At 35.8% G+C, this 25,445-nt stretch overlaps 2 protein-coding genes and 2 pseudogenes across 2 annotated transcripts; 2 read left to right on the top strand and 2 right to left on the bottom strand.

Moving 5' to 3' along the window:
• The first annotated feature begins 348 nt into the window (after positions 1–348).
• On the top strand, positions 349–2,031 carry LOC120161896 (annotated as a pseudogene).
• Positions 2,032–2,925: 894 nt separating this feature from the next.
• LOC120162243 (guanine nucleotide-binding protein subunit gamma 3-like) lies at positions 2,926–5,139 on the bottom strand. Its single transcript, XM_039172412.1, has 7 exons — positions 4,611–5,139; positions 4,065–4,117; positions 3,897–3,941; positions 3,754–3,798; positions 3,334–3,590; positions 3,177–3,287; positions 2,926–3,134 (listed from the first exon to the last, which is right to left on the bottom strand). The coding sequence occupies exons 1-7, from the start codon at positions 4,758–4,760 to the stop codon at positions 2,926–2,928; spliced, it is 870 nt and encodes a 289-aa protein (XP_039028343.1). The 5' UTR covers positions 4,761–5,139.
• Positions 5,140–21,526: 16,387 nt separating this feature from the next.
• LOC120162048 lies at positions 21,527–23,409 on the bottom strand (annotated as a pseudogene).
• Positions 23,410–24,739: 1,330 nt separating this feature from the next.
• Positions 24,740–25,445, top strand: LOC120161741. The gene is made up of 2 exons (XM_039171956.1): positions 24,740–24,847; positions 25,065–25,445. The coding sequence occupies exons 1-2, from the start codon at positions 24,755–24,757 to the stop codon at positions 25,389–25,391; spliced, it is 420 nt and encodes a 139-aa protein (XP_039027887.1). The 5' UTR covers positions 24,740–24,754; the 3' UTR covers positions 25,392–25,445.

Below are 25,445 nucleotides of genomic sequence, written 5' to 3'. Positions count from 1 at the left end.
GTATTTTTTTTTATAAATTTAACTTTTAAAGTTATTTAATTATATTATTTTAAATTTTACTCTAAACTTAAAACTTAAAACTCTAAATCATAAATACTAAATTTAAATATCAAACTTAAAACTCTCAATTTAAAATTTTAATTATAAGATCTAAAATAATAAAACTGAATAACTTTAAATATTAAACTGATATGAATATATAATAAAAATAAAAATGATAAATTAAATATATTATAGCAACAAAAGCTACCTTCTACCTAGTAATAATAATCATATGTTGTCAACTAAGTTCACTTATAAAAATCCCTTAGCCGTGAGTGAGAGTCCACTCCACTTCATTCTCTTTCACGCATTTTCAAACCCACCTACAAGGTTTGCTGGGAAACGGGTTGCTTCGGGTCCGACATTCTGGCCGGCATGGATAGCGCCATCCAAGACGGAGTTGATGTTCTTTCCAATGTCCCTCGGTGGTGGATCCGCGCTGTATTTTCGTGACACCATCGCTATCGGAGCTTTCACGGCGATGGAGAAGGGCATTCTCGTCTCTTGCTCAGCCGGTAACAGCGGATCCACTAAGGCCAGTATTGCCAACGTGGGGCCATGGATTATGACGGTTGGCGCCGGGACTTTAGATCGAGACTTCCCCGCTTACGCCGTATTAGGAAATAAAATCCGTCAGAATGGCGTCTCCCTTTACAGCGGTCAAGGAATGGGAAGGAAACCGGTTGGTTTGGTTTACAGCAAAGATAACAGTTCGAGTATTTTATGTTTGACCGGTTCACTCGATCCAGCATTGGTACGTGGGAAGGTAGTTGTCTGCGACAGAGGAACAAACGCGCGAGTTGAAAAGGGAGCAGTCGAGCTAGACGCCGGCGGCATCGGGATGATATTAGCGAACACGCCGGTTAGCGGTGAGGAACTGGTGGCTGACAGTCACTTATTACCGGCCGTGGCGGTGGGGAGGAAAGTCGGCGACTTGATTAGACAATATGCACGGAAAGTCGGCGTTTAGTTCCCGGGGTCCTAATATGGTGACAGCTCAGATATTGAAACCGGACGTGATTGGACCGGGAGTCAGCATATTGGCTGCTTGGTCGGAGGCTATTGGACCCACTGGGTTGGCTAAGGACACGAGGAAGACCATGTGCAATATCATGTCAGGTACTTCATAACGACTATATCCCTTGTTTTTTTACACCATAATCTGTTCGACTTTATGCCTAACAGAGTTATTTCATTAACAAAACACTTCATGGTAGTACAAGTACCATTAATAGGAATAATCAGACAAATATTCGGCAATGGATGTTTACATATACTCATATTAAAAACATATTCGAATTCGATTACTGTTTCCAGTTACATAACATAATCGTTTCGATTGTTGTTTTAGGTACGTCGATGTCGTGCCCGCACATCAGTGGACTAGCCGCGTTGATCAGGGTAGCACATCTAGAATGGAGCCCAAGTGCAATAAAATCGGCTCTAATGACCACAGCGTACACCCAAGACAACACCCACTCGTCTCTCCGTGATGCCACCGATGGTTCATTGGCGAACCCATTGGCTCATGGCGCTGGCCATGTTGATCCCCAGAAAGCACTATCACCAGGTCTACTATACGACATCTCCACCAACCCCAACATTACATGTTTGAGGAAATTCGACGACCCTGGTGAAGTCAACTACTCCGGTGAAGTCAACTACCCATCGTTCATGGTCTTGTTCGGGGACAAAAGGGTTTTTCGATACACTCGTGAATTAACAAACGTCGGCCCTGCAAGGTCCACATACAGAGTCACGGTTAACGGACCATCGTCGGTTGCGATCTCAGTTAGGCCTAGAGTGCTCACCTTTAGAACTGTGGGGGAAAAGAAGAGATACAGCGTCACTTTTGTTGGTAAAAGAGGGACAAGCCTAATGGCTAAACCTGAATTTGGTTCAATAGTGTGGGCCAATGCTCGTAACCAAGTTAAAAGCCCAGTTTCCTTCTCATGGACATTGTTGAGCGATTGACTAGTTAATAAAATTCTGGAGGGTTTCCCCTTATTAAGAAGCCTCGCTCAGCACAAAGTTTCCCTTCAAGAAACCTGGTGCAAAAGGACCCTCTAGTCCAAGAAATTTCATTGGGTAGAGCTTCGGCTTCTAAACAAGGCCCTTAAGGCAAAACCTGGGTGGTTTGTAATATTTGTTTACTTGATTAAGATGATGGTATAAAAGATGATCACTTTGTTTGCTAACAGATTCTCCTTCAAATGGAGCCCTTCCCCATGTCCATTTATGGGCAGATTTCGACAAAGATGGACCCATAGCATATCTTTTCTTTGTTGCAATGTTTTTTTGTTTCCCCACTCAAGCATATGTCACAGTCAAATCTCATGTATCTTTGATGTTTCATCATTGGAAATTGAATGAATGAACATGGATTGCATGCTGGGGTTATCGAAATCTTTAAGAACCGATCGAAAGGACATGTCAACCACATGATCTGGTTGTAATTTTGGAGGAAAATATGGCAGAAAACCATGAAGAAAACTTTGGGATCCTTTGCCATTTTACAAGTTCAATTATTTTTCATGATTCATGATGAAATGTCAGGTTGTAGGTCCACTGGTTTGAATTTTGGGACCTGAAACAGAGGTCCAGCATATACTCTCTCACTGTCAGCCAACATCTTGTCATCCCAAATGAAAGCCTGAGTTTTTTTTTATATATAAGAACAGTAGTCTGCTCCTGCAATTCTAGCTTAAATCTGGGATTTTGAAATCCACCAAATTGTGGAACTGTTTGCTGTGTAATTTTGTAACCATTTGATTCAATAATTCACTGTGACAGAGGCATTGATTTCACTCCGAAATGCAGAAATATATTAAAATAATAGGCAGCAAGGATTACAACAGGTTTTTGTACAATTGCAGCAAAGGTTTACCTTCGGACATTTAGGGGTAGAACATTTCCATTTGCAGCAAAAGCAATCCGTGCATGAAGGGAATTGAAAAATGCAACAGTTTCGGCTGCCGCAACAGGATTTAGGACACGGGAAACATTGGCATTTCGGGATTGTGCAGCAGCTTGAACATGAACAGCAGTCGCATGAACTGCACTTGCATCGCCATTTTGGGACTGTGCAGCAGCTTAAACACGAACAAAAGTCGCATGGACTGCATTTGCATTGCCATTTTGGGATTGTGCAGCAGCTTGAACATGAGCCACAGTCACACGAGCTGCACTTACATGAACTGCAGTAGCACGAGCTGCTGCATTTACAAGAACTGCAGTCGCAGGAGCTGCATTTACATGAACTGCAGTCACATGAGCTGCATTTACATGAACTGCAGTCACATGAGCTGCATTTACATGAACTGCAGTCACATGGGCGGCACTTGCATGAACTCGGGTCAGACGAGCCGCATTTGCAAGAACTGTGATCTGACGAGCAGCATTTGCAGGGCCTGCATTTACATAAGTTGCAAATGCATGAGCTGCAGTTACATAAACCACAGTCACAACACCGGGTGCATTTCAGATCACAAGAGCACCCGGAATAGCAGCAACAGCAGATCCATGACAAGTTAAAGCAGGGAATTCCACTGCAAAAGATCCGAATTCATGTCATAAAATGGGATACATAGAGAAACAAGAACCAAGATCGACACTCAGTATACACGTTAGCCGCAAGTTTGCAGTAGCCATCGTGTATACATTAATACTAACAAAAAAAGAACATAAAAAGGAAGCCCAAGAAAATGGTACCAAAGCCACTTCCAAAACTGACGTGACTTCCGATTCTTCCGGTTCCTGCTTCAAGGAACAAAAATATAAAACATAAGCCCTTATATCCTCCTCTAGATACCACATGAAAATCAGTGAAAACCAACAACATTTTCAGTTCTTACGTAGGTATCAGTGGATCGGATCTCGCCATCACAAAATCCGTAACCCTGAAACAAGGAAGAAAAACATACTTCTGTAAGAAATTCTTTAGCTAATGCTCAACTTTTCCTATAGATTTGAACTTTTAATTAACTAGATTCTATTCAAGGTAGCTGAAAAACTTCACATACTCTTTGCAATATCTCGAAGCCGGTTGGAGACTGTCGACGGATTTTAACTCTTCCTGCTCGGAATGTCAGCAACAGTTTACAACGCAAACAAAGGTAAAAAATTTGACAATAATATAATCTCTTGCTAGAACAAAAACAGAATGTGTCTACCATCGATAAATCAAAGTCCAATCTTCATTCAGATCATACATTATATCCATAACCATTAGCGTTTATTTGATTTGGAAGATTTACAAATTCAAAGCCTAACCACAACGCAATAGCAGCAATTATGTTCAATTTTTTTCGAAAGATTTCTTTTTCACGCTATCGTATCTATATTCGAATATGTCTCGATCCGTTTGAATGAATTAATAGTAAATTTCTTCATGCAGTGGTTGAATTGTGGACATTAACTTTCAATTTGCAGTAGCGGGAACATATAAAGTATGTACTTTTAGCCTAATCCATTAAAAAAACATAACATTTAAGCAAGTTATGCATGGTAATCAACTTAATAATCAAATTAAAAGTGGAAGAGGAATAAAAAACCAAATTAAAACACACCTCAAGGAAACTTATCTCTCTCTCAAGCATCTGAATCTTAGCCGTTTCCCTTCGTTTCCCATACAAATCCGGATACTCCGGTGGTGATTTTGGACACGGCGGAGGCAGAGACCGGACAGACGAAGAAGAGTCACGGGACCTGACAGCCATTACTATCCTCTGAATCTCCGGTCACCGCCGGACAAAACGAAAAACTGATGGCTTTAGTGTAGTGACCCGGAAATAGTAAGTAAACAAAGGGAAACCCAGAAAACCAGATAATAAAAGAGACACTAGAAGGAAGCTGCAAGTAAATAAGGAGTAGAAAAAAAAAGAGGCCCTTTTTTGGGGGGATGACAGTGGCAGAGGCAGTAATTAAGCGTGTCTGACAAGGATAATTACGACCCAGAGTTTAAAAGATTAACCAGAAACTGGAAACAGCAAAAAAAAAAAGAGTGGTACAGAGAAATGAATGCAAGCAAATTGCAAAAAGCCCCCATTGCTGCTGCACTTTGTGTTCAAAGTTAAAAGGAACAGGAGGGGACTTTCATATACTAATAATATTATGAGGGGAAAAACGGGGTCATTATTAATGGATGAAATCAAAGAGAGTTGAGTGGTGGTGGTGGTGGAGAGAGGAAGAAGAAGAACAATGATGTGATGATATTTCTGGATTGACAAACACAATGACCTTTGTGCATGGTAATAATGAGAATAGGGATAATGGTAAAGACGGCTGTGAAAAAAGGCTGCAACTTTTATGTTTGAACCCATTTTAAGCTAAAGTTTTGTCTTTTAAGTGAAATTCCCAGAGAGAGAGATATTGTGATGCGTGTGTTTAATTTTCCCCCCCAGTTTTTTATTGCACAAAAGACAATTAAACCGTGTGGATTAAGACATAAGCTGGATTTTTTTATGAGGATTTAACCCTTGAGGAAGTAGATTTTTAAAGAGATTGAAAGAGTGGGATTAAATTTGTGAATAATAATTTGTGGGTATGTGTGAAATCTATGTGGTGGGTGGGAAACTGGGATGCAGAGTTGCAGAAGGCAGAGAAGCGAAAAGCACGATGTAGTACCTCAGATCGCACGTGACATCTGCCCGAACTGCGTAGGAAAGAGAGAGATATTAAACAATTACTTCTTTTTATATGTATTAACACAAAAGATTAAAAAGGGGACGACAAAAGCTGTGATTTTTGGGGTTATTTGTTGCATTGTTCAACCACGAATCAACCCTCACTTCGAGAGGGAAAAAACAGGGTTATAAATTTGATTTTTTTGTTTATTTAGTTTCAATATTTTATAATATAAAAATTAAGTATTTTCTAGTTAAAAACAATTAATATATTTTAAAACATTATACATGAATAATTATAATTTCTTTATTTGAAAACTATTTTAAAAGGTATTTATAAAAAAATATTTTTTCATATAATGTTTAAAAATTATAAAATAAAGTTATTTTGAGTTTCTTTTTACTCAAGTTCTATTCGATTCAATTATGATCTTTATTTTTAGTTAAAATAAATTTATTTAAAAAATGCAAAAATTCTAAACTCAAAGTTAATATAAAAAACGATATTCAAAGTTAATCAAATCAAAAATTAAAAAACAACACAAAATTCACACCAAACCGTATACACCCTTAAGAAGGAAAATAATATGGACAAAATAATTGAATTTTATTTCAACTCACACTTAAGATTCCATAATAGTATCCGATTGCATCCAAATCTATTTTAAATACTAATTTTTGAGTTAAATATGAGTTCGAGTTTTCTTTACTCAAGTTCTATTCGATTCAGTTATGATCTTGATTTTGAGTTAAAATTTCAATTTCAAACCCATTGGAGTGTTAAGTTAATCTTTAATCTTAATTCTAAAGTAAGGATTAAAGTATTTAATCTTAACCAATTAATTTTATTTGAATTTAATTATTCAAGTTGAAATTTTGCTATGTTGGTTGAAAAATAAGAAATCGAGATCCAGTGAAGAGGCAAACCACTTGAGTCAAGCAACAAGATGGTCCGACTGGATTTGTTTAACAAGTAAGAGTAAAAAGAAAGAGTGTAAATTGTAAAAAGAAAACTGATGTTTGGTCATTCGTGCGAAAGTTACCTGTAAAACAGAAGATGATGTTGAAATCTGGGAGAAACGAGTAATACTTGAAAGAAGGCAGATAGTGATTGATCTAAGGGGGTGCTTGGTTCAAGGATTGTGAAATTATCATGGGATTGGAATCTCACATTTCCATGTTTGGTTGACCGGGAATCTCATTCCCGGTAATGTTTTATTACCAATAGTAGATTTTTTATGATATATTACCGGGAATGATATTACCTCCATTCCCTTAGGTATTGTAACATTACCAGCGTTTTGGACTAAAATGCTTTTAAATTTTTATTTTTTTTTCAAAAATATACTTATGTTGTCAATGAATAATAAAAATTTTACGAAGGTTAAATTACAAATTTATCCTTAAATTATTTTAGATTTATAAAAAAAAATCTATAATTAAAATTTTATATGAAGTTCAGGGGTTGAAATTTTTTTTACCCTTTCACTAAACTTTTTTTATATTTTTAATTTTGTAAAAAAAATATATAAATATTATGAATTTAATTTTTTAAAGAAAATATATAAATATTTTACAAATTGTAATAGTATATAAATATATAATAAGGACAATTTGGTCAAATATACATTCCAATAATCTTTTATTCCTTTAACCAAACACGGTAATCTTACATTTCTGCTAAACCAATCAAACACAAAATACAACATTCTAAGTAATCATATTCTCTGATAATCTTTTATTCCCACTGATAATCTTACATTCCGTGAACCAAACGTACCCGTAAATTCCCAAATTTTATTTTTCCTACAATTATATGTGCATACGATTCTGGATTTGTCAGCAATTTGCTTATTCATCCTTGCATCAATTTAATTTTTTAACATAATTTATTTGTATTTAATAAATCAATTAAGACCTACGTCGGTTAGTTTATTATTCAAGTCAATCAATTTTTTGAATTAAAATATATTCTACAGTATAGTTTCTTCTTTTTCTTTTTGGGATTTTGCAATTGGATACTTGCTATCCAGTCTACAGGGTATTGATAAGGGCAAATTATTGGAGATAGTTTTAAATATACTCTTTCCAAATAAGTTTGCGCAATTGATAATATTAACTTTTAAATATTTTTGCAATTTCTATTTCAACTATTTATACTTGTAATATAATTTGATCGTTGAAACAAAATATAACTCTTGCTTATGGTTATATAATATATTTTAAATTGTCATCCGGGGAAATAAAATACTTTAAAAATTAATATCCTTTGTTGATTTCTCATTTGCATTATCTTATGCATAGTTTTGTACTTCAAAATTTACCTAATAATAATGCTAAATTAATTAAAATCGTAATAAAAAAGTTAGTTTAATAATATATTTTATTTTTATTTAATTATTTTTATTTGATTTATTGAACAAATATTTTAAATTACGTTTAATAAAATTTCATTATAAGTGTCATTTTTTTAATTTAATTTACTCCATTTACATAGATTAAGATTCAAACTCTCATTGGTGGGCTTATATTCTTTGTTATACATATTGTGAATAATAGTAAATTAGATATGTAAGAAGGTTTTGTAGGGAGAGTGTGTGAGTGGTCTGAAAATTTCAAAATTGTAATGAGATGAAATGATAGGGGGGGGGGGGAAAGAGAGGACCCCCTATACTGGTATGGTGCAGGGATTGATCATGTTGTTGCAGTCGCAGTACATGAACATTCACCCTTTCTTTTTCTTCATCTCAAAATTTCAATTGTTCATTCTTCTTTCTCTGCCTCTGCCACGCCTGCACTGCTAAATATCAGTATCCGATCCCCATGCCTAAGATGCTCCCCCAATCTGATATCCTCCATTTTTTATTCAATCTAAGCTTAGATTAAGTCAACTCAACACTGTTATTTTTTTAATATTTAAGCATAATAATCTGGGATAGTTCTGGTTTACATGTAATATGGAAAGGTCATTTTCAGTTGGGTTTGTCCCAAAATCTAGGGTTTGGTTTCCATGCTGAGTGCCAGGGGTTTGGTTGGGAGTGAAGCAAAGAGTTGAGGGATTCAATCCTATTGTCTCCCGATGTTTGTACACCTATTATTGTTTTAAAAAATTCTTTGATACCAATTTGTGGGTAATATCAACTCAATAATCCAAGCTGGTAAATTATTTAGTCTAATAATGTGACACGAAAATTATTTTGGGATTTACGGTATTTATTACGGTGTTTTTAATTTTTTAATATATTTTACGAAACTCGTTATGTCTACATGACGAGTTTCACGTACACTGTAACAAATGTCATATATCCCAAAATGATTTATGTGTCACCCTATTGAGTTAAATAATTTACCCGCTTGAATTATTAGGTTGATTTTGCCCCAATTTGTGTTCAATTGATTTTTTATATATAATTTAAGTTTTAAAAGTTACTAAATGATGATTAAATTTATTCGATTGTTATAAAATAAAGACTTAATGTAAAAACAAATATCTAAACTATACCCAAACCTAACTTTAAGCGTGTAAAGATTTTTCATTAAAAATAAATATCTAACGTTTTATTCGTTACACTTTTAGACCCCTAAAGATTTTTTTGCTAATTTTATAAAATTTATGTTTTTAAAATAAATTATGATGTTAAGGTTTATAATTTAAATTTTATAAACATGACATGTATCACTTAACGATTGTTACAATCCAAATACCTAAAAGTGTAATGTTATAAATATTAAGCACATATTTTTAACAACAAAATGCACCTATTTTTTATTTTAGGTATAGTTTGAAAACTTATTTTTACATTAAGGCTAAAATAAATATTACAACTAATTTTTTTTAGATAATATAGTGAAAAAAATAGAGAAAATAACACCAGTGACCAAAAATGCCTTATAATATACGAATTTAACCAAATTTTTTTGGATTTGCCAAAATGACCAACAAATTCGCAAACTGGTTTCCAATTTCGCAACGCGAATATGTAAATCACATTGCGATTTTCCAAATTCTCAACGCGAAAGTCAAATTCGCAACTGAATTTCAAATTCGCAACGCGAATTTAATTTCGCAACAGGTTTTAGTTTCGCAACACAAATATTTTGGGTATATAACAACGCAGCAACAATAACTCATAACCTAAATCCCTAAATCGCAACTCATTCCATCTCCATCTATCACTCTCTCCGGCGACATCTGTTCTTATATCCAACGACATCCTTCCCCATCTCTATTTTTTTTACATAATTTTATTTCTATATAATTTTTCAATGATTTCTCTCCCAAATTATCAACTATCAACTTAATAAAGGTATGTTTTTCTCTAAGTTAGTGATGATATCTAGTTTATAGCTCGTTTGTTTAGTAAATTAATTTACAATTTTTAGAATGAAATCATCTAATGTTGATCATGTTTGGATAGATTTGTGTTTTGGAGGGTCGTGAGAGAATATTCATGGTGTTTTACAATATGTGCATTTACCCATGAATCTTCAACTAAAACTATCATTAAAAAAGTTAACTTATGAAACTCTAATGTTACGTGTTGCAAAGAAATTGAATTTAGAGCCTCTAAGTAGATTTAGGCTATCTTATATGAGAAAAGGTAAAGTTTATTTATTAACCGATAATGAAGATGTTGAACGATTCATTGCTTATATTATTATTTCGCAAGAAGATCATGTTACATTGTATGTTGTTAAACCTAGAAGTAGTGAAGTTGGGTCAGTAGAGGGTAGTAATCAACTAAGTTCTTCAACCCAAAATTTAATGGTTCTACCACAATTTCATCACCAAGCAAATTTTGTTTCACCACATTTCCAATACCAAACACAATATCAAACACAATCTCAAAACCCACAACATTTTCCTAATCCAAATCCCAATCAACTTTCAGCACCAAATTCCGGTTTTCGTATTGACCAGTTAGACGATTATGAGCCAACAGAAAAAATTGTGAGTACTAGTTAGTATTCGAAATTTGATATTGGTCAATACCCATACTTTGATCTTGGTCAATACTCGAATTTTGATGATGTGATGGAAGAAGAAACAGACCCTGCATGTAATGATTTTGATATTGGTCAATACCCAAATTTTGATAATGAAACAACCACTGCCGAGGAAGATGTTGTTGATGATAATGAGGAGGAAGTTACGACTGTGAATGAACATGTTGAACATCCATTCTGTAATTCATATAACCCTGAAGAAGAAAAAGAAGTCCCCGAAGAAAGAAAAAAGAAGAAAATGTCACGGGAGTATAACTGGAATATACCAGAATTACTTCAGATACCGGAAGAAGAGTTGGTAAAGATATCAGTTGATTGTTACACAAAAGTTATTCGTATCAAGAAATATGATTTTTTGATACAAACGAAGACTTGAAGATAGCTTTGTATACGAAATGTGTGGAAGATGGCTATCAACTAAGAGTTAACAAATCAAGCAAAGATCGTTTCGAAACAAGGTGTATGATTTACAAAAACTGTACGTGGCGTATGATTGCAAAGAGGATAAAAGATTACGAAATGTTTCAAGTTATGACTTTTATTGATAAACATATATGTTCAAGAACCCAAGTTTTTCCTCACCATAGACAGACAAACAAAAAGGTGTTGGGTGGTTTTCTGGCTTAGTTAATGTTTTTGAATGGAAGGGTATATCGGGGACATGAAATTATGACTGACATGAATGCTCGGTTCAAGATTAGTATCTCATATTCTCAAGCTTGGAGAGCCAAATGTTATGCCTTAGAATTGTTGAGGGGGTCACCAGAAGCATCGTTTGCCTAACTGCCGGGTTATTGTCACAATTTAAAGCTAAAAAATTTGAGGGGGTCAAACATTTTTTGGTCGGCCAGGTAGCCTGCTGTCCATGACTGGTGGCAAAACTGAAAAAATCACGATCGTATACCGTCTAAGGGTGAAGAGAAGAGGATATCGACATGTAGTCAGTGCAAGGAAAGTGGTCATACAAGGTTGACCTGTGGATCACCAGTGCCATTACAATCATCTTTTCCTCTACAAAAAATGGATCCTCATCAAAATCCAAAGCTCATAAAAAACCAAATCCGGTTTTGCTGGGAGAATATAGGCCCATAAGCTTAGTGGGGATTGTATAAAATCCTCTCCAAATTTCTTTCAAGAAGGATCTTGTATGGAATCCATCATTAGCTCTTCCTAGTTTGCCTTTGACCCTGGTAGATAAATCCTTGACTGCTCCTTCATTGCTAATGAGGGAATTGACTATATGATGAAAAAGGGCCTAAAAGGAGTTGCTTTTAAGATAGACTTCATTTCTGCCAGTAATGCACCGTTATGCATTTTCATTAATGGCACATTTCTGCCAATAATACACTGTTATGCATTTTCATTTTTTTGGGTAACATATATAACCATAACACAACATTAACATTCATTGGTGCCAAGCAAAAGGAAATCAAAATCTCAATCACAACCGACTTCACCTTTTGGGACTTATTAACTTACATGATTTTTAAATGAAAACGTTGTATTATGTGTATTTTATGTGTGAATGCATACATTTTCAGTTAGACATTCATTAGTAACTTGAGTTTGAACATTGCTATGATCTGTTCAGTTGGAATTTTCTCTTGTGTTTGATTGCTTGGATAGTTGTTCTCTTGCTTCTTCAAGTGTCCTTAGCTTGTATTTATAGCTTGGAATGTGTTTGATGTTGTATATACCTTGATGTTGTATGTTGCGATCAACGTGAAAGTCAAATTCACAACGCGAAAGACAAATTCGCAACGCGAAATCGCAAACCGAATTTGACTTTCGCGTTGCGAATTTGACAATCGCAACGCTTATTTCGCGTTGCGAATTGACCTTTCATGTTGCGAATTAACCTTCAACAGGTCTTTTTTACCTTCAACATAATACAGATTGAAAATTAAACAACAAATCAATTAAACATTGTTGTGGGTACATTATTTGAACATTGTTATGGGTACATTATTTGGAAAAATAATGTTCCGGACTTCGTTAGAAATAACCCTTTTTCATCGGATTAATTTAATTTTTTGTGGGTACATTATTTGAACATTGTTATGTATAAATTTGTTGTGTATGTATTTTTGGTTTGATTATATTGTATGTATATTTTCATTCAGATGAGATGGGTTGTGTATAACAAAACAATCTATCTCTTCTATGTGAGTACTTTATTCCAACCATGTGACAAGTGTGACAACCCCATCAACTCACAACTCAGCTTTGAACTCAATCAATATTATCTTTTAGTTTGATGGTTCATAAAGCATGTTACTTGAACAATATGAATCAATTATGCAATTTCCATGTTCAATTTAACACTGCATTTCAAATTCATTTCATATATAATTGGAGTTTGAATATAAATTTCAATTTGAGTTTGAATTTCAATATAAATTTTGGCTCCACTATAAATATTAACCCAAGCCAATATGCATGTTATCATTGATTATTCCTAATTTCCATTTTTTTTCAATTTAAACGCGAGGGAAATCCCAACCATCGTATTTTTTGGTCAACTTTAAAGCGTCAAAAACGTTTCGGGCGTATGATCTGGGTGGTATACAAGAAATGCAACAAATGGCAACTAAAAATCCCGATAATTGAGGGCTATAACTTGTGAAAATAACAAAAATAATAAGTCTGAAATGCTTCTGAGTACCACCCAAATCATAAGTCTGAAATGCTTCCGATGCTCATCAAAATCCAAAGCTCATATGGTGCCAAGCAAAAGGAAATCAAAATTCAAATCTCATATGGTGCCAAGCAAAAGGAAATCAAAATCTACAACTTGAGTTTAAACATTGATATGATATGTTCAGTTGATATCATGTTGGGATTTTCTCATGTGTTTGATTTTTTGGATAGTTGTTCTCTTGCTTCTTCAAGTGTACTTAGCTTGTATTTATAGCTTGGAATGTGTTTGATGTTGTATATACCTTGATGTTGTATGTTGCGATCAATGCGAAAGTCAAATTCGCAACGCGAAATAAGCGTTGTGATAGTCAAATTCGCATCACGAAAGTTAAATTTGCAACGCGAAAGTCAAATTCGCAAACCGAAAATCGTGTTGCGAATTTGACTATTGCAACGCTTATTTCGCGTTGCAAATTTGACTTTCGCGTTGCGAATTTGTACCTTCAACAGGTCTTTTTTGCCTTCAAACATAATGCAGATTGAATTTTTTAGAAACAACAAATCAACTTTTACAAATCAAATAAACAAGCAAAAAAATAATTCTTATTTACAAAATCAAATTAAACAAATCAAGTTTTATAAATCAACTTTTACAAATCAATTAATCAAAAAATAAATCTTATTTCCTCATCAATTAAACAAATCAATTTTCAATGTAAAATTCAATTAAACAAAGAAAAAAAAGTGTACCCCAGACTGTTGTTTATGCACAAATACATTTCACGCAACTCACTTCAATATTAACCTGCAGAAACCAAACATTTGCTCAAACAACACTTTCTACACATCTAAAACCAGCAAAAAACAAATTACTCTAGGTACTTAACCAAATATTTTCAAATCAATTAAATAGTATATATGTTAACAACACTTGCTCAAACTTACCAATTGTTTATGTACAACTTTCAGCACGCGGATGCATGTAGGCAGCATCTCGCATATATCGATCTGGCCATATAAGGCCGAAACCACAAGCCTACTGCAGCTCTATCTCTATCTGTGGGAGGTAGATATTGTATACTTCCTGTCGTCAAACGTTCCAAGCACAAGCATACGAGAGGACCACAATCCCCTCTGGATCCCTGCGTTTGTTGTGGCGCAGTCTCGTCTCTGATCATTGTAATTTTGAACTTCTTTGGCTTGTTGTTTCCAGAATTTGTCCAATAATCAATCGCATTCAAGTATTTAGCCAAATGATCGCTCCATCTCTTTGTAATAATATCTATCAAATCAGACAATGGTATGTAATTCAACATGCTGTCATATACCATTGTCTTCACGGATGGGAGCTGAAGCTCGACGAGAAGCCAATAACGATGTTTCAAAACAGGGATAAACACCTGCAATCATAAATAATTGCGCACATCAAATAATATTTATGAAAACCTTTAAAATATTCAAAAAATAAATACTAACCTTATCGACCTCTCACCACGCAGGATAAAGTTTAGCTTTTCCATTAGCTAACTTATATGAAGCATCTCTATGATCCTTCAAGTGAACTGCGTGAAAAGACGTCGGCATAATAGTCCATCGAGTACATCTTTTCTTTAATTTCCTTATTATTATAAGACGTGACACCCATGCATCAATATGTTGTTTTATAAAAAAAAATATTAGTGAATTTATTAATAATTTTAAAAAAAATTAATCAAAATACAATATAAGAAGAATATAAGACTTACCACCCCTTCGAGATAGTCATTATCTTCAACCCCTAATAAAAATCCCCACCAAGACCGATCAAGAAACAAATGAATAGCATCGTCGATTTGGCATAGGTCAGAATAACACCCCTTGCTCCGCTCATGTAGATAAAAATCAAATGCGGTCTTAGCCCAAAGGGTATTATCCGTAATTGTGTCCGATAGTGTTTCCCTCTCATGCTGAGGAATGGTACTGGCCGATAACACATACGAAAGCCAACTCGTATCCATCATATCGGGTACACGATGGGGTTTATCAATATGTCGACATATGACGCCATATGCATCGGGCTCTTGAACGGCGGGCGGGACCTCTTGAACAATGACGGAGGCCTCTTGAACGGTGGGAGAGGCTTCTTCGATGATGAGAGGGGCCTCTTGAACGATAGGAGGTGCCTCTTGAATGATGATAGGTGCATCGGGCTTCTTCTTACGGGGTCTTGGCACTAGTGGGGTGAACGGATACGTAATGGCACGTGCACGACGTCTGATGTGTGAATCCCGTTGTGCAAGAAAAACCCGACGTAAAACATCTACCTTATTGGGCCGTTAAAAATAAATTAATACATAAATTAGTAAATAAATAATGCCGAAAAAAGGTTATTTGCATTTTTAGTATATAATTAAACAAATTTGCCTCATTGTGTAGAGTATGAACCTCATTCTGCAACGATGAAACAATCTCGTATAGAGCGATAACCTCATCACGTAAAGTAGATACCTCACCACGTAGTGCACCATTGTCATCGCGTAAAAAATCCACCTCACCACGTAAAGATCAAACCTCATCATGCCATGCACCATTATCTTCACGTAAAGTATCAACCTCATGACGCAAAGCACCGACCTCATCACGTAATTCCCCTAACTCATCTCGTGGAGGTGGAGAACAGGGAGATAAATGTCATGGCCTCTTTGTCGGTCGCCTATCATGAGGTGATGGTGGAGAAGAGGCTCGATGATGTGATGGAATAGGTGATGGTGGAGGTAGAGAAGAGGCTCGATCAGGTGATGGCTCTCAAAGTGGGGGTGCTCATCATCCGTCCCATCAAAAAACCGCTTACTAGCTTGCCACCAATCAGTGGCAAGCTCAGCCTCTGTAATGGATAGTTGGCCTCCTAACAATATAAAAGCTCAAACAAAGTTAAACTTGTACTAGTAATAACTTGTTTATATATACCATATATTATTTGTGTGTTAACTTACATCATTCATTGTCGTATATGGGAGTAAATCTTCCCAATCCAACATGCGGATCCTCTTCCAGGTAATAGCTCTAGGAATATCATTTGATCTTTTTATCGCATATGTCCGCATGCTGGGGAAAGCCTCAAATATCCAAACCTACAAAACAATATAATACACAACATTAGTAATTGTTAAATAATTAATTATAATTTTGGAAACATTATATAAAAATTCTTACCTTAAAGGCCCAAGTAAAGCCTGTCAAAGTGTATTTAGAACCATCGTCCCGCAAACTTTTTCGGTCCTCAAAGGCAGACGACAACTTCTTTCAGGTAGCTTTCCATAGATATAAACCTCACGGAATTAGGTTCCATGCATTTAGGTCCTCGGAGATTGGTTGTCTACCTTCTTTGCCTAAAAAGCCGGCATGTAAAAGTAATAAATGGCATACTCGTACAATATCAAGGTCATCCATCCGAGTAAAACCATCTTTATCAAATAATCTCTTCAAGTTGTCGACGTGTATACTCGGCTTCGACTTTGCCAGCTCAGGAAAAACCCGATATAACCATGATGGGCGGGAGATATGACTAGTGTACCGACCTACATCATCGTGTCCGAAGCGTAGACCAGTGATTAAGCAAAACTCCTCCCGCCCAAAACAAGTATACGCCAGTGCCGGAGAAAAATGAAACCATATCTCCTCATCACCACGTTGTACCCCCTCGGGTAGATCGTTAGTCATGGTATGAAGAAACAAATGTGTCAACATAACATCTCCACCCGTATGCTGCACTTTCAGCCATGGCCCGAAGCAAGTATCCTCAAACAATTTTCTTTGTAGAAGTGTAAGCGTCGACACAATTTTAGTGGCTAGGCTTAATTTATTCCTTAAGGTCAATGCAGCCGAAAAAAATTTCTACAAAAACAATAAACATACCAAGTTAGATATACCAAAAACTACAAATTATACACTATAAACAGACATTATATTAAACAGTGAAAACAAAACCAAATATGTTTCAAACTAGCACGGTATTCACCCAAGTCATTATTCTATCATAGTTCACAAAATGCATCAGATAACATTCCAGATGTAAGCACTTATATAAACATTTAAAAGGACAACATATAGGTTTAGTGCAGGTTCAATGACAACATAAAGAGTAGTAGTTTATTCTTGAAACTTAAATTAGCAACACTGTGAAGTTAGTATTTGTCTTTGTTTTTTGGTTGACGAAATGCAATTCATTCAAGTTTCAATTTACAGAATAAAAGAAGTTTCTGAAACTAAAATTCGCAACGCGAAAATGAAAACCGCAACGTGATTTTAGTTTCGCGTTGCGATTTTCATTTTTGCGTTGCAATTTTCGCGTTGCGAATTTGGTGTTGTGATTTAGGGTTTCTTCAACAAAAAGACAAAACAAAAAGACAAACAAAGACAAATACTAACTTCACAGTGTTAAAGAATAAACAGTTTAGCAGTATTGACAGCAACCTAATGAATTTAGCAATCTCAGTGAAATGGTTAATCTAATAATAATACAAAAATTATAAAATAAAAATAATTAAAAAACTAACCCTCGGTGGTTGATTTTCCATTTCTGACCGTGAATGGTTGTGAGGGTTGCTCTGAGAGATGGAGATAGACGAATTTCGTCGGAAATGGGGACGGATGTCGCCGTAGAGAGTGAGAGATGGAGATGGAATTGAGTTGTGCTTTAGGGTTTTAGGTTAGAGATGATTTGCGATAATATTGTTTACATTTGTGTTGCGAAATTAATATTGTGTTTCGCGTAAAAACATTTGACTTTCGCGTTGCGAATTTGACTATCGTGTTTCGAAATTGGAAACTGAGTTGCGAAATTGGAATTCGCGTTGCGAATTTGTTGGTCATTTTGGCAAATCCAATAAAAGTTGGTTAAATTCGTATATTATAAGACATTTTTGATCACGGAGGTTATTTTCTCGAAAAAAATAATATCTCAATTGTGGTGTTTGAAAATTTATTTTCTCAACTAAAGTAATTGTTACAATGTTAATAAGAAGATGTGGGGGCACTTAATATCTTTAAGAAGATGTGGGGGCACTTAATATCTTTAGGAAGATGAGATTCGACGACTTCTGGAGTACAAAATTCACTAGGCTATATATAGTACGATGAAGACGTCGTATCTTACACACATCTTCCCTAAAAATACCATAATAAATATCACAGTTGAAAAAATATATTCTCAAATATCTCATTTGAGTCATTTTTTTGTCCAATGCATTATTTAAGAAGATTTGCCAGGCGATTTTCCCCAAAAATCATCGGTGATCGGTATATATACCGATCTAACACCGGTCAGATAATATTTCCTGATCTAACACTCGTAGCAGTAAAGCGCCCCCCTGAATCGCACTATATGCTCATTTGGCGCCACGTAAAGTATAGCGCGCGCCCTGTACCGCGCTATACGCTGACTGGGTTACACGTGGGGTATAGCGCACCCCCTGCTCCGCGCTATACGTCACGTAGGGGTATAGCGCGGATTAGGGACCGCGCTATACGTCGTACCAAAATTATATTTAACGTGGTCCCTGATCCACACTATATAATAATTACATATAACGTGGTGCAGGAACCACACCTTATATGTTTATAAATACCTCCGGTTCTCGCATCTTTCCTCACATCTCCTCGCATCTCTCCTCTATTATAAATTAATACAACAATTCCGTCAACGATTAATAATTCTGGCAATCTTCTTATATTTGATTTAGAAGTTCGTGCGATTTTTCGTTATAAGGTAATTTTGTTATAATTTTTTAATTATACTTATTGTTTATTATCATTATTTGAAAAAATATTATATTAATTATTTTTAATTAATTTTTATGTTTGTAAAATTGAAAAGCGGGAGCATACGTCGAAATAGTTTTGCGATGTAGGTAAGAATATAAAATTATATTATTTAAATTATTTACGTTGATGTGTAAAAAAATTTTGTGTTATATTTTCGTTCATATATAATTTATTTAATCAGGTTTGTTTAAGTTTTTTTTTGCATATATAATATTACCGCACTTTTAAACTCAAAGAATGGCGCGACTTTCAGCTATTGTTTATTATGATGGTGAAATTTGAGAAGATGAAATCGACGTTTTTTTTGTATCAAATGAGCGTGTTAAAATATCATTCAAGAGAAACATAACTCTTGAGGAGCTGATAACGAAGATTTCGAGCAAGATTCAAGTTGGAAGTAACAGAAGATTGTCGTCGTTGCAGTACAGATTTCCAACATCATTGTTTCCATTAACTTATACAACGTTCGAACTTTCGAACAATGATGATGTTCTAATGATGGTTGAAGCTCAAAGTAATTATTCAGACGCCGCTATTGAGATGTATGCATATTTTGTTCAAGTGCGTGCTGTTCGGGGTCAATCTTCACACTATGGGCTGGCTGAAGAAGTTGATCAAGTTGACTCACACTATGGGCTGGCTCACACATTTTGTTCATATGATTTCCATCCGAGCGAAGTAGACTGCATTCCATTATATATCTGCAAAAGAATTATATTAGTAAAATATTAAATAAAATAAATACATAATAGTAAAAATATTATAAAATATACCTTAAAAAGATAGAATATTTGAGAGAAATTTAGAGAATTTGGTGTGATAAAAGTGATTGAGGATAGGGGTATTTATAGGGAGGATGGAGACGTGTAAGGTTGGGTATTTAGGGGTATAGCGCGCCCCCTGCACCGCGCTATACCCCACGTGTTAGATACCTAGGTATAGCGCGGATCAGGGGGCGCGCTATACCCACGTGGCGCCAGATCACCGTATATCGCGGGGCAGGGGGCGCTATACCCACATGGCACCAAATCAACATATAGCGCGGTTCAGGGGGTGCGCTTTACTGCTACGGGTGTTAGATCGAAAAATATAATCTGTCCGGTGTTAGATCGGTAAATATACCGATCACCGGTGATTTATTGGGAAAATTGTCGATTTGCCGAACATTACATGCTCTAATTTTTTTTAAAATAGTGAATTTAATAATTTTTTTGTCATATCATTTTTATAATATAATATTTTTTAAAATTTATTTTATAATTATTTTAAAAAAATAATAGATCTTTTAAAATTTTAATAATTAAAAATATATTTTAATAAAATTTGATAATTATTTATGTCACATAATAAATGAGTGTTTTAAGCGAATGATGTCACGTAAGATCCGGTAAGTGCAAAGGTCTGAGTTGATGTTGCTTTTGTAACACGCAAACTAGAAATAGCAAATCCATGTTCCAGGTAACAAGAGTGAGGGCCTATGTTTAGTCCTGCTTGGTTTTTTTTTTCAAACTCGAAGTTAGTTTGAAAAGATTGAGGGAGTGGGAAATTGCACGCGCAGTGTGGGGGAGTGGCGTTCAGTCAGCGCCCCCACACGTGGGGCATTTGACAGGACAATGTAAGTTCGACATCACTTCCGATGCGAAATTACCAACGTACACCATCTCCACCTAAATTCTATTATTAATTTAATTAACAAAGTTTTATCGGATTTATCTTTATTCTCTGTGAGAAAGTGAATAAAATTTGATTTGATTTAATTTAAAAAGAATAATTTCTTTAGTATGTTTTGATTCGAAAAATTTAATTAAAAATGATTTTATTTGTCTTAAAATGATTTTAAATTCAATTCGAGTTAGAAGAAACCACTTGAATAATCCAACGTGATTTAACTTGAAAAACTTTTAAATAAAATTTAAATTATAGAATAAGAATAAACAATTTAAAAGTTTTTGACTTGACGGTAACCTCTACTTGGAGGATTTTGTTTTGCATGGGGAAGAAGATTGAGGTAAATGTGCATGCGATTGATTGCTTGTGTTCTATAAATGAACAGACAAAGACTTTCCAACATCAATGAACAATCATTATCCTCCCATCACTCCCCTTCACATACAATTGAATTGTTTGTGATTTTATAAAATAAAGTTTTCGGTTTTGGGTATTTATTTGCAGATATATTCGATTCGGCCTGCATGCTTCCTGCTTGGGCTATGACCTTATAAACTGGTTTTGATCTGCTCAAGGATAAGCTCAACGGTTTTATATGGTGTAACCACCTTTTGATTTCGCTCAAAGTAAACGACATCGCTAGTTAACTTAACGTGTCACGTTATCATGTTTAGTGACTATTTCATAATTCAATAAAAAATTTACTGGACAAAATATCAGAAGAATTAACTGTTTAGTTCAGTTCATAGCATTTTTAGCCTAAACCAATGGTTAAAACACCGACGGATGCACTGATTTGAACAGTGACAAATATTGAGTAAATCATTATAAGGCCGATCCCCGGTGTCTTGTTGGGCCGCATATCGTTACGGGGCAACACGATCAAAGACCAAACTAGGCCTAAAGCCAGAAACCCCATTGTGCAAAACAAGCTGCTATCTTTGGGAACTATTTATGGATCTGGTTTTTTATTCCGAGCACCGAGAACCAACGAGATGCCTAAACCGGCAAGCGTGTTGAACATCGGTCCCACGTAGCATCCTGACATGGCGATCTGTACGGTATCCCTGCCTTTCATTGCTATTGCAATGTCCGACATCAAATCACCCATCGAGTTCCCCCATGCCAATACAGTTAGACCGAGGATCGAAGGTTTGATGCGGAAGATCACACCTAGTCCCACCAACAAAGCAACGAGCTTGCTTGCGATCATGTAGAACCAGACTATGCTCATAATAAATCCTCCCAAAACCCACAGAAGCAAAACCCGGCGAGGCGGATGATCAGATGTAGTGAATAGATATGCAGGAACTCCAAGTATACCACCAAGGGTTACACCAATGAAGTACACAATTTCCTGGCTTAATGGAGCTGCATCATCATCTTGCGTGTTCCACAAGCAAGCGAGAAGTATAGGTGTCAATGTAGCACTTGCCACGGCTTACCCCTTCGACCATTTCTCTTCCACCATAGGAATCGTTAACCACTTTGGAAGCGTCATTGGAAACTCCAACAACGAAAGAAACTTACAACACGAGAACAAAGACCGGTCCTTTGACGTTTCCTCATCACTTCAAGCCCACGTCGGTTTCAGATCATCTGCAGGCTCATCGGAAAAGATCGCCACCTGAGATGCCCACATCCAGTGAGGTAACCTATTTTCGAGACATGGTATGTCAGTTTTCGAGCGAGGCATAGATAGAATCCCCCTCTTCATCTCCACTAAAAGATGAACCACCGAGTTTAACAGGCAACAATGGTGTGACATACCCCAACTTAAACACCCTAACGTTTATCCTAGCAACCCCATTGAGAGCAACATCAAGCACATAAATCACATAAGCAAAACAAACAGCGAAGCAGTCCCAACAGTGACTTCTCCGACAGTTAAAAACAGGAAAAGCCAAATCAAACAAAACAAGAAGAAACCTGTTTCCCTAACAAAGGAATTCCTATCGATTTGGACCCTTTTCTCAGCTATACAAAGAGAGATTATCCCAACAACAACACAAGTCACAAACACAGCCCCTCCCAACACACTATTAATCCCCACTTCACCTGAATTCTTCCCTGAAAATGCAGCAATGCTCGCAAACAGATCGGGAGCACCGTTCCCTAGAGGCAACAATGTAACGCCGGCAACCGTAGGTGACATTTTCAATAAACTCGAAAACTTTTCCAAGGAACAGCAGAAGTAATCCGCTGCTGTGTTTCCCAATAGATAAAACAATGCAACGAGCCATATAGCCAACACAGTGAACCCCAAGAAGCTGAAATTTTGACAGCTGCAATAGAAGAACTTGATGTAGTTGAAAATCTCACCGGGGTTACACTCGGGGTGAGCAATCAAGTAATCACTTTGAGTTGGATAGCCCTTGTGCTCAAACAATCCCGAACAAATCTTGGGTTTTCGAGCTGTAACGTCATTGGCAACAAAATCATCAACTTTGACAATTCTATCATCGGTTTCTGTGATTCTTCCGTGGATAACTTCACCATGATCATCAACCCCGGCTCTGAGTTTCACTAAAAATGGGGTTTTGAATCCATTCTCGTGATTGTAAAACAAGATAAGTAATACCAAGGCGAAAACAGAACGAAACACTCCCCGAGATCTGGGTTCCATTTCTCTTATGTTCGAGGGTGTCAAAACATGGGGATAAATAAGAAGAGATATAGGGACTAAGAAAAACAGGGTTTGGAGTGGGGAACAAGAGAGGAAGCTTCATGGAGGCTGCATTGGAGGAACTGATTTGTCCGTGGATGAGATATTGGGGGAAAAAGGAGAAGTACACTAATGATTAAGAGCAGCAAAATCTGCAAACTTTGATGGAAAACAAATTGGAAAGGTTGAGCAATGGAACGTAATGCGCGTGTGGACTGGAAAAAAATCCAATGAGCAACCGACAAAAATGCAGTTCGGTACAGGTTTCCGGGCAACAGCCACTAGTTTGGGTTTCAACTTTATTCATGGAATCAAATGATATGAAGTCAAAAAGGTTATTAATGGCGGATGTTGATACAATCTCTTACAAATAGGAAGTTAATACCATGAATTCCAATAATAAAGGAAAAGGAATTCGACAAAACCTTAAGATGAAGAGGGAAAAGATAATCCTCAGCTCATACTATTCCGAGTTTCTCTTAATAATCCCTTCAACTTTAGAGTTTTTTCCCCCGTCTAAAACAAATAGACTATATGGAATATCAATCAACTTTATGTATTGATTTTATTATTAAATTTTAAAATATTTAAATTTTAAATTTCATTAAAATGTTAAACCTCGTTATTAGATAATATGATAATTTAATGCTGACATTTTTTTTATTATTGTTACAATTATTGTAAAACTAAATAAACTTGTTTCGTTATCCTCTATCATTCTATTGATTTACTTCTTTTTTAATCTCTTTAAAACCTAATAACTAAACAAAAAGAAAATCACTATCTTTTAGGGTTGCAAACTTTCTTAAATTTAAGGGGCTTGTGATGTTTGTTAGGATATCCGAATGGTTACAAGATGATCTACACACTTCAAAATAACCGATTTATTCGACGATTAAGACATGCTTTAAAATTTAAACTATAGAGAATCGTTGGATTGATCAAATTATAAATGGGTAAAATATACCTTAGGTCACTCACTTATTGCTATAAATGGGTTAATTTTTTTTTGTAAAAGTTATAACTTAATCACTCAACTAAAATATCATTACAAACAAATTACACTAGTAAAAATTACGCTATAGCCCGGCTATAGCAGAAAGGACTTTGTTGATGCACCGATTCTCCTTAGTCATGAAAAGAGAATCGTGGCCTGCCATATCATTTACCAGCCAAGTAAAAAGGTTGCGATGGATATATCCTTACGAATTGCTCAGTGTCCACATAAGATGAACTGCATGATTATGAATGTATTCGATTTGTTTCATTTGTTCAGATCGCACCACATTTATTAGTAGTGAAAAGCATGCTGACCTGCAACATCTCCGAGTATACTCGAATGGTCCTACGTGAGAAAAATAAAATTGTCAAATCTGCAAAACATTCTGGAACTTCAAAGGTATCATTTGACCCCGTATACGATACGAGTATATCTCGCTACATTGTCTACTGTAGTAACTAGGTCCAACTAAGTCATGTTGGGGTTTCTTCATTTCATTTTATTTCATATATGCTAGCTGGGAGTGCACATAAATCTTTTCACTCGAAACACTGCTGAAGCTGCCTTCTCATTTCCGGTTAATGTTTTGGCGTAACAGAAGAAAGGCGATCCACACAAAATAGTGGATTCCGAACCGTCGGAAATGATATTGCTTCAAACCCTTTCAGTTGGTTTCGGTGACCTAATTTCAACCGCCAAAAACATCCGTCCCGGATCTCAAGAACCGAAATTGCCCGAAGCTGCAGAGATTTTTATTAAGAAAACTTCAAGTTGCTGTGATCAGATATGGAAATGGTGCTGTTGCATGAGCTGCATCCATTGTTGTTCGAAGATGAATGCTCAATGTGCCACTACGTTAACACAGCTATGCACTGCGCTGGCATGCATTGACTGCTTTGAGTGTTGCTCGGAACTATGTTGTCCTGGTCAAGACGATAAATAAACACGTTCCGAGAGGTTGAATTAGTCTGTTGTCTGAACTAGTACGACTCATCTC

This window comes from Hibiscus syriacus, unplaced genomic scaffold, assembly GCF_006381635.1.
Source record: "Hibiscus syriacus cultivar Baekdansim isolate YM2019G1 unplaced genomic scaffold, ASM638163v2 tig00111402_pilon, whole genome shotgun sequence".
In the NCBI taxonomy this organism is placed as follows: Eukaryota; Viridiplantae; Streptophyta; class Magnoliopsida; order Malvales; family Malvaceae; genus Hibiscus; species Hibiscus syriacus.
This window is presented reverse-complemented; position numbering and strand designations above follow the sequence as displayed.